The 12,089-nt window shown below is 40.0% G+C and overlaps 1 protein-coding gene across 8 annotated transcripts in view; it reads right to left on the bottom strand.

The window, feature by feature from the left end:
* The window catches only part of Raph1 (Ras association (RalGDS/AF-6) and pleckstrin homology domains 1), a 110,534-nt gene that overhangs the window by 8,168 nt on the left and 90,277 nt on the right, over positions 1 to 12,089 (bottom strand). For 6 of the 8 annotated variants that reach the window (XM_045148026.1, XM_045148029.1, XM_045148030.1 and 3 more), the window contains 3 exons: positions 9,753 to 9,851; positions 8,893 to 9,013; positions 3,451 to 3,593 (listed from right to left, as the gene is read on the bottom strand). In XM_045148026.1, the coding sequence (XP_045003961.1) occupies positions 3,451 to 3,593; positions 8,893 to 9,013; positions 9,753 to 9,851 (363 nt within the window). The other 2 variants (XM_004653565.2, XM_045148031.1) reach the window with 2 other exon arrangements.

Genomic DNA, 12,089 nt, shown 5'->3' with positions numbered 1-12,089 from the left:
AAAGGAGCATAAAAAGGGGGGTGGGAGGAAAAAACACAACAAACAAGTTACAGAAGTAAGCTTTGACTGCATAAAACTAAAAAGCAAGGAATATGGGACATGCATGAAAGGGATGCAGCAGCTGGTGATTATAAAGGTGGGTAATGTCAGGAAGGTTTTAAAATCTGATTCCCTAGGCAACAGGCACAGAGGAAATTTTTTTCACACAGCAATATTTTTAACACTTATACTGCTTGATCTAGGAAAGAATTCCTGTTGTAAAGTCTGGGTGGTGACATGATGTGTGATTCTGACTTTGGCTAGGGGACTTGCACAGACTCTGCCCTAGGTGGGAGCCTTTTGTGGATGACCTCTTTTCCTTTCTGGACTCTGGCAAGGGGACGGGGTGGCTCAAGAGTTCACCTTCAGTCCATGACTGCACCCACATCAAGCAGATGCCATTCTGACTTTAGGAATGCTGGTGGAGGGCCTCCCGAGGAGTGAGGATGGCTTTTTGATGCTAGCAAGCTGACACGTGAGAGTATGAAAATGCTCAGCAGGCGTGCACAGTCACACAGGAATGAATGAGCTCGACACACACACTCGTGTTCGTGTGAGACACTTGCATCCAACATGCACAGAAGTCCAGCAATGCAGGTAAAAGGGGGGCATTCTTTACATTTGCTTTACTGGAAAATACATAAAAAAATGCTTTGTAAACATTACGGCAAAAGATCATAAAAACATCACACAGAAAGAGCCAGATAAAGTAAGAGGAAGCTTTGGAAAGCTAAAGGAAATACATCACGGAGTGGGAACTAAGGTTTGCCAAAAAGCTGTTGATCACTCAATTTGGGTAGCTCTCAGCATTTCTGAAATGAATACACCTGGTTGCTCACTGTGTGAGCCAAACATGCATGACTGTGGCCCACAGACTTCTGAAATGAGGAATGACTTTGGGTACAATAACTGGATACATCTTTTAGGGTGTTTGACCAACTGTGAAGAAATTAGGTAACCTATTTGTTTTCAGTTATGAATTATATCTAGTTGGCATCAAAATCACATAGGTTAGTGAACTAGAAGGCTCACGCATAGAGCTGAATTTCTAATGTCTATTGGGGCATTCACATGTTTCTTTAAAATTCCACATCAAAATAAAAGCATTAGTCTGTAAGATTTCATTACAGGAGTCACCAGGTTAATGTGTTTCCAGAGAAGAGCCCCCGACCTTAACTTGACCCTGTCTTGGCTGCTTCAGGGATGCAGACCTTAGCTGTCATGGCCTTCTCGGGTGGCACCTGAGACTGAGGTAACAGGAGAAGAAACAGAGGGATCAAGACTCAAGCAAACTGACATCACTGCACTGCAGGGCTCCCTTTTCTGAACTTGCAATGATAAGACTTTACTTTCTAATCACAGAGCACCTGGGTCTACTTTCCTTGAACTTACTAATTGCAGCCCTGTATTTTAAAATGTGCATGGATCTCATTGTTAATTATTTTGTAAGGCAAAGGAGTGTATCACCCCGCCCCCCAGTGCTGGAGCCTTGTGCTAAGCAAGTGCTCCAACAGTGAGCTACATTTCCAGTCCAATGCAGATTTTTTTTCAGACATCTGAACTACATAAACCAATTTCTATAGTATGTTTTTCATAGTATTAGCCCCATCTAAATTGATTCACGGGGGCTAGAGAGATGGCTTAATGGTTAAGGCACTTGCCTGCGAAGCCTAAGAATGCATGTTCAAATCTCTAGGTCTCATGTAGCCAGATACAAAGTGACAAAAGTGTGCAATGTTGCACATGTGCATAAGGGGGCAAATGCATCTGGAGTTCGTTCACAGTGGCTGAAAGGCCTTGGCGTGCCCATCCTCTGTATCTTTCTCTCTCAAAAATAGTAATAAACTGGGCTGGGGAGATGGCCTAGCGGTTAAGTGCTTGCCTTTGAAGCCTAAGGACCCCGGTTTGAGGCTTGATTACCCAGGACCCACGTTAGCCAGATGCACAAGGGGGAACACATGTCTGGAGTTCGTTTGCAGTGGCTGGAAGCCCTGGTGCGTCCATTCTCTCTCTCTCTCTGCCTCCTTTATCTGTTGCTCTCAAATAAATAAATAAAAATAATTAAAAAAAAAAACTAGTAACAAGCTGATTCAATTCACAGGAAGTACTTGTAATCTAGTTACTTGGGAGGCTGAGATAGGAGGATACTAAGTTCAAGGATATCCTGGTCTTGACACTGTGTCAAAACAAACAGAAAAAGGCAGGGGACATAATTCAGTGGTGGAGTATTTGCCTAGCATGTATGAGGCCCTAGGTTCAAACCCTAGGACTGAAAAGATATTCTAAATGGAAAAGAGAGACATTTCTTAAAGAGTTTCTGGTTGGCTGTGGTGGTGCCTGTCTTCAATCCTAGCGTTCGGGATGTTGAGGTAGCAGGATCACTGGGTTCAAGGCCAGCCTGGGCCAGACTGAGACCCTACCTTGAACCCCCCCCCCAATAAAATGTAAGTTTCTGATAAGAGACTAAAACAGTATTTTAAGAATAAATTCAGATTTTATTATCTTTTGTGTATGTACCTATGTCAGTTATTCAGATGAAAAGAACAAAAATGTCAAAATGGGGTAAATAAAATATTCCAGCCAGGGTTGCTGCTGGTTCTAATGATAGAGTACAGATTGAAGTAACTATAGCCAGGACACACCCTGTCCATAGAAATACTGAGGTTATTTCATGGTAGACTACCATATCTTTCAACTGAGCTAAAAACCTCTTGAAGAATTTTTTTTTTCTTTTTTTTTGGGAAGTAATGTCTCACTTTAGTTCAGGCTGGCCTCGAACTCACTCTGTAGTCCCAGGCTGGTCTTGAACTCACAGCGATCCTCTTATTTCTCCCTTCCTAGTGCTGGGATTAAAGGCATGTACCACCATGCCCAGCTTGTTCAGTAATTTTTACCAACTATGTTGTGCAAGGCTCAGGGACCCAAAATTTTAAGAACCAATTTGAATTTAGCTTTCTTCCTAAAGCATAATTTGAAAAAAACCTCATCTATTCTTAGAGAAATGCCAAAACGTCATGAAAAACAAGAAGGAATAAGTCTGGATAAATTTAAAATGATGGATTCTAAGCAGTTTCTCTAGACTGTATGTAAGGTAACTAGGGTCAGATGAAATTGTCCAACTAACACGGCTACGATGGAAAGAAGGAAAGTATAGCCTAACATTTTGAGCCACTGATAGAGGAGTCTATAAGTGGTTTTTAAAAAATCTTTTAAGATCTTAGATTCTTAGCTGTAACTCAAAAAGTAAACAAGTACTTCAAATGTTTTTTACCTATACATTTAGAAAGACTGAAGATCTAAGATAGAAGACTGCTCATAGTGAAAAATGAGATTCCAATAAAGGGATAAAAACAGCACAACTTAAATCCATGGAATACCAAATTTTTCTTTGTAACAAAACAAGTATGTTACCTTGCTAGATTCTTCCAACTGAGTGCCTCGTTTCCAGGCTTCAGAGAAGATGGAACTCACAATGCTTTGGGAACGCATGTGTCCTACTGGCTGGGTGTCAGACACTCCACTATCGGACTGATTGGAGTGATTTGACTGAGACTCTGTTTAAAATATTAAAAAATCATTATTCAGTAATCTGGTAGTATGAGTATACACATTTAGATCTTGTGCACAAATTCAAACAATGTGTACATCATTAACACGGGGGGTGTTGAGGGACTATCATGGAGAACAGACTATCTTCGAACTTCCCATGTGGCTATGGATGACCCTGAATTCCCCAATCTTCCTGCCCCACCTCCAGAGTGCTGGGATTACAGGTACGTGCTACCACAACTATTTTCTGTGATACTGGGGATTCAACCTTGGGCTCTGTGCAAGATAGACAATCACTCATCAACTAAGCCACATCCCTAACTCAGCAACAAGTTAGTTAACCCAACTCATTTCATTGTAAAGCACAGCTAACACAGTCCATGAGAATATGTTTAGGATTAATAAGAAATCTTGACTCTTTCTAAACAGTTTACTATGCGGGTCTTCTAGGTCATAGTAGTATCCTGACAACTTGTTTTGCATAAAATAAACTCTGAAGAAGTAAAAGAATTAATGAACCATTAATAAAGGAGTGAATAATCTTCAATCATATCTTCATAAGATTGAGAACCAGTCTTTTTACAGTCATTCCAGAGTTACAGCTTTTGAATTCAGACCATTCCTTTTTCCTAGCAATGAATAATTCTTTATCATGTATCCTCCAAGGTGTTTCCCAGAGATTTAGATACTGGTACCATAGGGAAACAAACATACTATGGGGCTGGGGGTTCTGGGAAAGCAGAGCATAGGGGAGTAGCTATGAGGATCAAGTGTTCTCTTATTGATACTGCTATCTGAGCTGGAAGAATTGGAAAGATTTCATTGGACTCTTAACACAGCTATGTGGATGTACCTTACTTGATCAAATCTGGCATCTAGTAGAGACTCAAGGCTGATTCCATACATTTTATGATGGGTGGAGACTATTATACAATATTAAAGAAGTCCAGCCAAGTTAGACAAATACAACAGCCACACAAATTCTAAACCTAAACTTCTAGAAATAGCAATATAACACAAAGTTACAGCTTCACTAGCCTCATTTATCATCTCTATTTAATGCCTTGGACAATAGCCTGTAAGACAAGAGGATGGAGTTAATGAATCCTTAAGCTGTCTTCAATGTTACCTCTATGATTTTATGATTGCCACTGAACAGCCTGTAATAAACTTATACAAAGTATATGAAAGATGCTAAGGTAGGAAAAGGCATAATACTACTTCATAAAATAATGTATACAAGTACTTGAATTAAGTGCTTTATAATTAAAAAATACATTTATTTTTATTTCTTAGTTAGAGAGAGAAAGAGGGAGGGAGGAGGAGGAGAGAGAATAGGTACACCAAGGCCTCCAGCCACTGCAAACCAACTCCAGATGCATGTGCCACCTTGTGCATCTAGCTTACATGGGTACCAGGGAATCAAGCCTCGAACGGGGGTCTTTAAGCTTCACAGGCAAGCGCTTAACTGCTAAGCCATCTCTCCAGTCCCTAAGTGCCATATAAATTTAACAATATGTGTCATCTTTTCTCAATCTTCTGTCCCTTTTCTTTAATATCTTACTTTAAATTTATTTCCCTGAGAGAGTAAGGAGGATGGAGAGAGAGAGGAGAGAAATTGGGTGTGCCAGGGCTTTCAGCCACTGCAAATGAACTCCAGATGCATGTGCCACCTTGTGCATCTGGTTTATGTGGGTTCTGGGGAATTGAATTTGAGTTCTTTGGCCTTGCAGGCAAGAGCCTTATTTGCTAAGCTATTTCTCCATCCCCCAATATTTTATTTATTTATGTGAGAGAGACAGATTAAGACACATGGAGAAGAAGGGACAGAGAGAGTATGTGTGTGTGTATAGGCATGCCAGGGCCACCTGCCACTGCAAACATACTCCAGATGCATGCATCACTTTGATCTGGCTTTATGTGGGTACTGGGGAACTGAACCCAGGCCATCCATCAGACTTTGCAAGCAAATGCTATTAACCACTGAGGTATCTCTCCTGTCCTTCTATTCCTTCTCGAAATCCTTCTTGCTATATACATTCTTACTTTGTCTTTATAATCCACCTTCTCAAAGTATTTTTCCACTTTAATAAACATCTTATTTTAACAGTTTTAGATAGATATTTTCATTTAGAACTGAATAGGTTTAGTTTTATTCATACACACACGTCATCAAATTTACCACATTATAAATACATTACTATTAACTCAACTTCACCCTGTATTCAGATTTGACTAGTTTTCTCTGATGTCTCATTTTCTGGTCCAGAAATTATAGTCATTTTGTCTCCTTTGACAGTTTCTCAGAGTTCCCTGTGTTTTTTTTAAAACTTTTTATTTTTCGAGGTAGGGTCTCACCCTACCCCAGGCTGACCTGAAATTCACTATGTAGTCTCAAAGTGGCCTCGAACTCATAGCAGCACTCCTACCTCTGCCTCCCGAGTGCTGGGATTAAAGGTATGTGCCACCACACCTGGCAGAGTTCCCTATTTTTGATGATATTAATATTCTTGAGAATTACTGATCAGGTATTTTTTTAAATTATGAATTACTGAGTTTATTTAGGGAAAATCATTATTTGTGAGGTTTATTTAGGGGTAACTGGTATCTAAAAAAATGCTGGGGTAATTCCACACATACACATATGTGGAATATCAGACACAGAAGCCCCTTCAACAGACCAAAAAGGATTAAGAAACAGTGAAGGAGCCGGGCATGGCTCAGGAGGCAGAGGTAGAAGGATTGCTGTGAATTCGGGGTCACCCTGAGACTACATAGTGAATTCCAGGTCAGCCTGAGCCAGAGTGAGACCCTACCTCAAAAACCAAAAAAAGAAATAGTGAAAGACACAAGAGATCAAAGGTGAATCTTACATATAATCAGAGTGAAAAGGCATCCATAAAACATGACACAGATAGAAGGCAAGAAGAGCAAGCCAGGCCAAATATTCTCCCCTTCCCAGCTGGGTTGGGAATGAGGGACAAACTCATGTGGATGCTCCAGCCAGGTCACAGGGCAAAAAGGAGAGAAGAGCAGGGCTGAGTCATGTGGGTAACCTCCTTTATATGTTACAAGCATCCAATCAGGGTGAGCCTGGTCATCAGGCTCAGGAGTGTAAACAAAGACCTGTCTGGTTCAGACTCAAGGGGCTGACCAAGGAGGGGCCAAGATCTGATTGGTTGTGGACTCACAGGGCTGACTCACAGAGGCCAGCTTTGGTCAGATATTATGTAAAGTGTCTCTCAATTTTGGCTTCTCTGATGCCTTTCCCTAATAGAAGTCATGGGATTTGGGGGACAAGATCATACAGGGGAAAACCTATTCTAATCCCATCAGGGGAACTTGCAATCAAATCCGTCTTACTACCACCTACCTTGATTATTTATTTGGCTACAGTACTGTGATTATCAGGTTTCTCCATCGTGAACTGTTTCCCACCCCCACTGTCTTTGGAGCAAGTCAGTGTATGAAGTCCAAACTTTAGGAGTGGAGAGTAGATCTGTCTCCTTGAGGGCAAAGTGTCTGCATAAGTCATTTAGAAATCTTTTACATGGGAGATTTGTCTTTTCTTTCCTGTTTATTTATTCGGTACTATATATTAGTATGGACTCATGTATTTTATAATTTGGGTTATAATCCTATACTACATTATATTTTTGCTCAGATTTTCTAGCTTTGGCTACTGAAGTTCTTTTGGGTTGACTAAGTCTTTCTAGTATACTCTTATTGTATTTTTTTGAAACTTTTTTACCCTGGAATTATAATATGCCCTGGGTCAATTGTGTATGTTTTGCCTTTGCCTTAGAATCAGCAATTTGCCCAAGTACACACTGGTTCTTTGTTTGGAAGTTGTACACTGTAGACATTTTCATTATTACTGGGGGGCAGTGGTGGTACTTCTAGGCTTGGTCAGTGACTAGAACTAGAGGATATATATATGTTCAGCCATTATATACATATATGTTACATTACTACAGCTAGTAGACTATTATGTTCCAATTTTTTTTCTCTCTTTTTTTTTCAAGGTAGGGCCTCACTCTAGTCCAGGCTGACCTGATAATTCACTATATAGTCTCAGGCTGGCCTCAAACTCATAGCAGCCCTTCCACCTCTGCCTCCCAAGTGCTGGTATTAAAGGTGTGTGCCACCATGCTTGGCCCAAATTTGTTTTTTATTGTTTAGAAATAAAAATCAAGTCATATATTTTTAAAGTCTGCTTTTATGGTTGGGGAGAGATGGCTCAGTAGATAAAGCACTTGCTGCATAAGTTTAAGGGCCCAAGTCTGGCTCTGTAGCACCCATGTAAATGCTGGCTGGGAATGGTGGTGCCCATGTAATACTAGTGCTTTGGAGGTGGTGGCAGAGGACCCCTGGCCAGGCTGGATGGCTAGACTGGCCAAACTGATGAGCTCTGGGTTCAAATAAGAGATTTTGTCTCATTAAGTGAAAAGCAACTGAGGAAGACACCTGACCTCAAGTGTTGGCTTCACATGCACACACCCAGACCCACACGTACACACACAGGCGCACATACGCATCCCCCCAGTATGCTGCAATTTAGGCAGCACAGATTATCATTCAAGGAGCATTTTGAAAGTAAAGAAGGATGTACAACACACTTATTTAAAGAATGTGGAGAGAATCCAAAAGCCCTTTTTGAGTACCATTGATGTCCTGTGACCTGTGAAAATTTTAGAAAGCTTGATTACTTAAGTGACTTCCTCAACTATAATTCTGATCTAGTTCAAGGGGTTTCCATTCCAGTCAAGTGTCAGAAAGCCTACGTGGAAGGAGAACAGTGTCCTTACGGGTTCTGATTACAAGTCCTCCAAACAACTTTACCAGGTATTTTCCACCATTACTTGTTTTTAGTAAATTGTAAACATAAGTAGTAACAACATTCTTGGTTTTAGAAGGCCATTTCAAATGTATCTGTGAACTAGTCAAGGACACTACACTCATTGGCCGGGCGTGGTGGCACATGCCTTGAATCCCAGCACTTGGGAGGCAGAGATAGGAGGATAGCCCTGAGTTCGAGGCCACCCTGAGACTACATAGTAAATTCCAGGTCAGCCTGGGCCAGAGTGAGAACCTACCTTGAAAAACCAAAAAAGGAAAACTCTCCCCCCACAAAAAACCCCACCAAAACCAAAAAGAAAAAACAACCCCCAAACCACTCATTGATTGTAAGATAAGAAATAAAGCACTGTTGTGGCTTTTAAGCATCAAGATGAAATTACCAAGTCTACTAATATTCTCAATAAGAAAGTAAGTAAAATAGTATTGTGATGCATTTTGAACTACCTGGGATGCTAGAAGAACTGGATCCTGATTTAATGCTGGAGCTGGATAAAGAAGTCCAATCATAAGCTGACTCTGTTCTCTTCAAAGCTTCTTGATAATTCATGTAGAGTTGTTTCCCGTACTAGATAGGAGACAATAAATGATAACACCTGAACTTGAGTTGGTATGATATGGAAGGATATGAGAAAGGGGAAGTGAATCATTTCTGAGGACTGATTGATAGTTTGCATCAATACTTATAATAGTTCAAAGGTTCTTATATCAGTAAATTATACCCATACTCTTATTTTTTTTCTCACTTTTACAAGGGCAGATGGACGCTAACCAGTGATTTTAATGATTGATGTTCATAATATGATTGTTTTTTCACTTCAAATTCCTAATCCAGGGCCAGATACTTAGCACTATTCAGGATAATGCTCCAAATCTGATCAGTATAAGAACCAATACTTAAGTTTCTAAAATGATTTTTGCAGGCTAGGGCTGTAGCCCTGATCAAGTGCTTACCTACCATGTACTTGATGCTCTGGGTTTGACCCCCAGCAATGCAAAACAAACTTATTTTGCTTAAGCAAACCTTGGCTACATAAGAATCATATAATGAATGCATTCTCCAAAACATTTCAGTTCTACACTTTTTTTTTTAACCAATTGTATTAGTTCATGAATACATAATTGGGTATTCCTTTCACTAAGGAAAAAAGGGTATTTAAAACATGAAACTTAGGCCTGAGAAAACTAGATACTGATTAAATCACGATCAGATTTGTCACAGAAACAATCAGAATTGCCACAAAATCAAAAGTATGTATTAGTACATTAAAGAACTCATTCCATCATCAAACCAAAAGGAAACATACTTTTGCAATGCGGATTCCATTGACCCACTGATGCAGGGTCCTCACATCGTCACAACAAAGATATCTGATATATTGGGATTTCTTCTGGATCTGTGGGTGCTAAAAATTCAAGACAAAATCCAATTAAATTTCCTGGAGAACTGAAGAAAATCAAAGTATCAAAGCTTAAACATATACTGGTTAAGTTGTAGGCTATTAAGTGTAATGGCACAATGATGCATGCCTCTCATTTGGTCATAAAGCATAATAGAAGAGTTCATACATTTGTTTAGAAAGTAAAATATGTTAAACTTTAGGTCAAGGTGTTCCAAGTTAAAATTTACCATCATGAGAAACCCCCCAAAGTCCACTGAAGTTTTTAACCTATAAGACTACAAAGGAACAGAAGGTTTGGTTTTAGTTTGGACCCAGGAAGTCCTGGTTTCCAAAGGCTCCAAAAGAGAGGGTCTTTGCTGGCACCGAATAACTGTGTCCAGCACACAAGGCGCACATGTGTACAACACAGCACCTGGGACAGGCACCCACAGCCTCACGTGGTGGTGTGGCAGAGACAAAGGAGCCTCTCCCACTGCCACACTTGTGAGTGTGTGTGCACTTCCCAGAGACAAGCAGCTTCTCAGCAATATTGTTATACTTTGTCTTCACAATCCACTATACTCAGTTGAGGCTTGGATGAGTGATGAATTACTTGGCCACATTAACAGTGTTAAAAGATTTAAGCTATCTGAATTCCACTGGGCCTCAGTTGCTAGTTTCTTAGGAAGCAAAGCCTTAAGTCACACTGGGTTTGAATGTAATGATTTAAAATCATCCATTGTTTTCCTGATTTTTAAAATTTTTTTATTTTTTATTTTTATTGTTTGAGATAGGGTCTCACTCTAGCCCAGGCTGACTTAGAACTCCAGTCTCAGGCTGGTCTTGAATTCAAGGTAATCCTCCTACCTTTGCCTCCCAAGTGCTGGGATTAAAGGTGAGTGCCACCATACCTGTCCTGAATTTCGCCACTCCCCCAAGGTAGGGTCTCTTTCTAGTTCAGGCTAACCGGAAATTCACTGTAGTCTCAGGGTAGCCTCGAACTCATGGTGATCCTCCTGCCTCTGCCTCCCAAGTGCTGGATTAAAGGCATGCGCCACCACACCCAGCTGAATTTTTTTTTGCTTTATTTTTATTTATTTTTTTCAATTTTTATTAACATTTTCCATGATTATAAAAAATATCCCATGGTAATACCCTCCCTGCCACTTTCCACTTTGAAACTCCATTCTCCATCATATCCCCTTCCCATCTCAATCAGTCTCTCTTTTATTTTGATGTCATGATCTTTTCCTCCTCTTATGATGGTATTGTGTAGGTAGCGTCAGGCACTAGGAGGTCATGGATATCCAGGCCATTTTATGTCTGGAGGGAGCACGTTGTAAGGAGTCCTACCCTTCCTTTGGCTCTTACATTCTTGCCACCACCTCTTCCGCATTAGACCCTGAGCCTTGGAAGGTGTGAATGAGATGTTACTCAGTACTCCAGTCACTTCTTTCCAGCACTATGATACCTTCTGAGTCATTCTGGTCCAGCTGAATTTTTAAAATATATGTTTAAATATTTATTTATTTGAGGGAGGGTGGGAGTAGGGAGAGAATGGGTGCATCAGGGCCTCTAACCACTGCAAATGGACTCTGTGCATCTGGCTTTTGTTGGTACTGGGGAATCAAACCTGGGTCCTTAGGTTTTGCAGGCAAGTACCTTAACTACTAAGCCAGTCCTGGCCTGAAATTTTATATGTTGTCTTTATCAATGTTATAGATAAATACAGAACAAACAAAAACACCAAATGTCTCTTTCCCAAAGTACCGATATAATTAGTATAAGAAACTCAAAGCCTAGTTAAGGGAGAGCAAAACTCCCTAATTACATCTCAGATACCAAAAAGAGAACTGTGGCTATAGATTGGGGGAAAATGTCAAAATTATTTCTGGACAAGATGAGATCTAGTCAATTTTGAAACTGGGCTCAATACCCTTTAATGGTCCTGTTGATTAAGTTAAAGAAAATAAAAGTTATGTATCAAATAAAGCATAAAAATATATAATATATATAAAATGAAAAAAAAAACTTCATGGTTTACAAAATAAAACCACTGTCAAAATGAGAGTATGAGAGTGGATGTGGTTTGATTTCTTCTTTTTTTTTTTAAATTTTATTTGCATGCAGAGAAAGAAAGAAAGAAAGAAAGAAAGAAAGAAAGAAAGAAAGAAAGAAAGAAAAGAGAGAGAGAGAGGGAGGGAGGGAGGGAGGGAGGGAGGGAGGGAGGAAGAAAGAAAGGAAGATAGGTAGGTAGGTAGG

This window comes from Jaculus jaculus, chromosome 4, assembly GCF_020740685.1.
Source record: "Jaculus jaculus isolate mJacJac1 chromosome 4, mJacJac1.mat.Y.cur, whole genome shotgun sequence".
In the NCBI taxonomy this organism is placed as follows: Eukaryota; Metazoa; Chordata; class Mammalia; order Rodentia; family Dipodidae; genus Jaculus; species Jaculus jaculus.
This window is presented reverse-complemented; position numbering and strand designations above follow the sequence as displayed.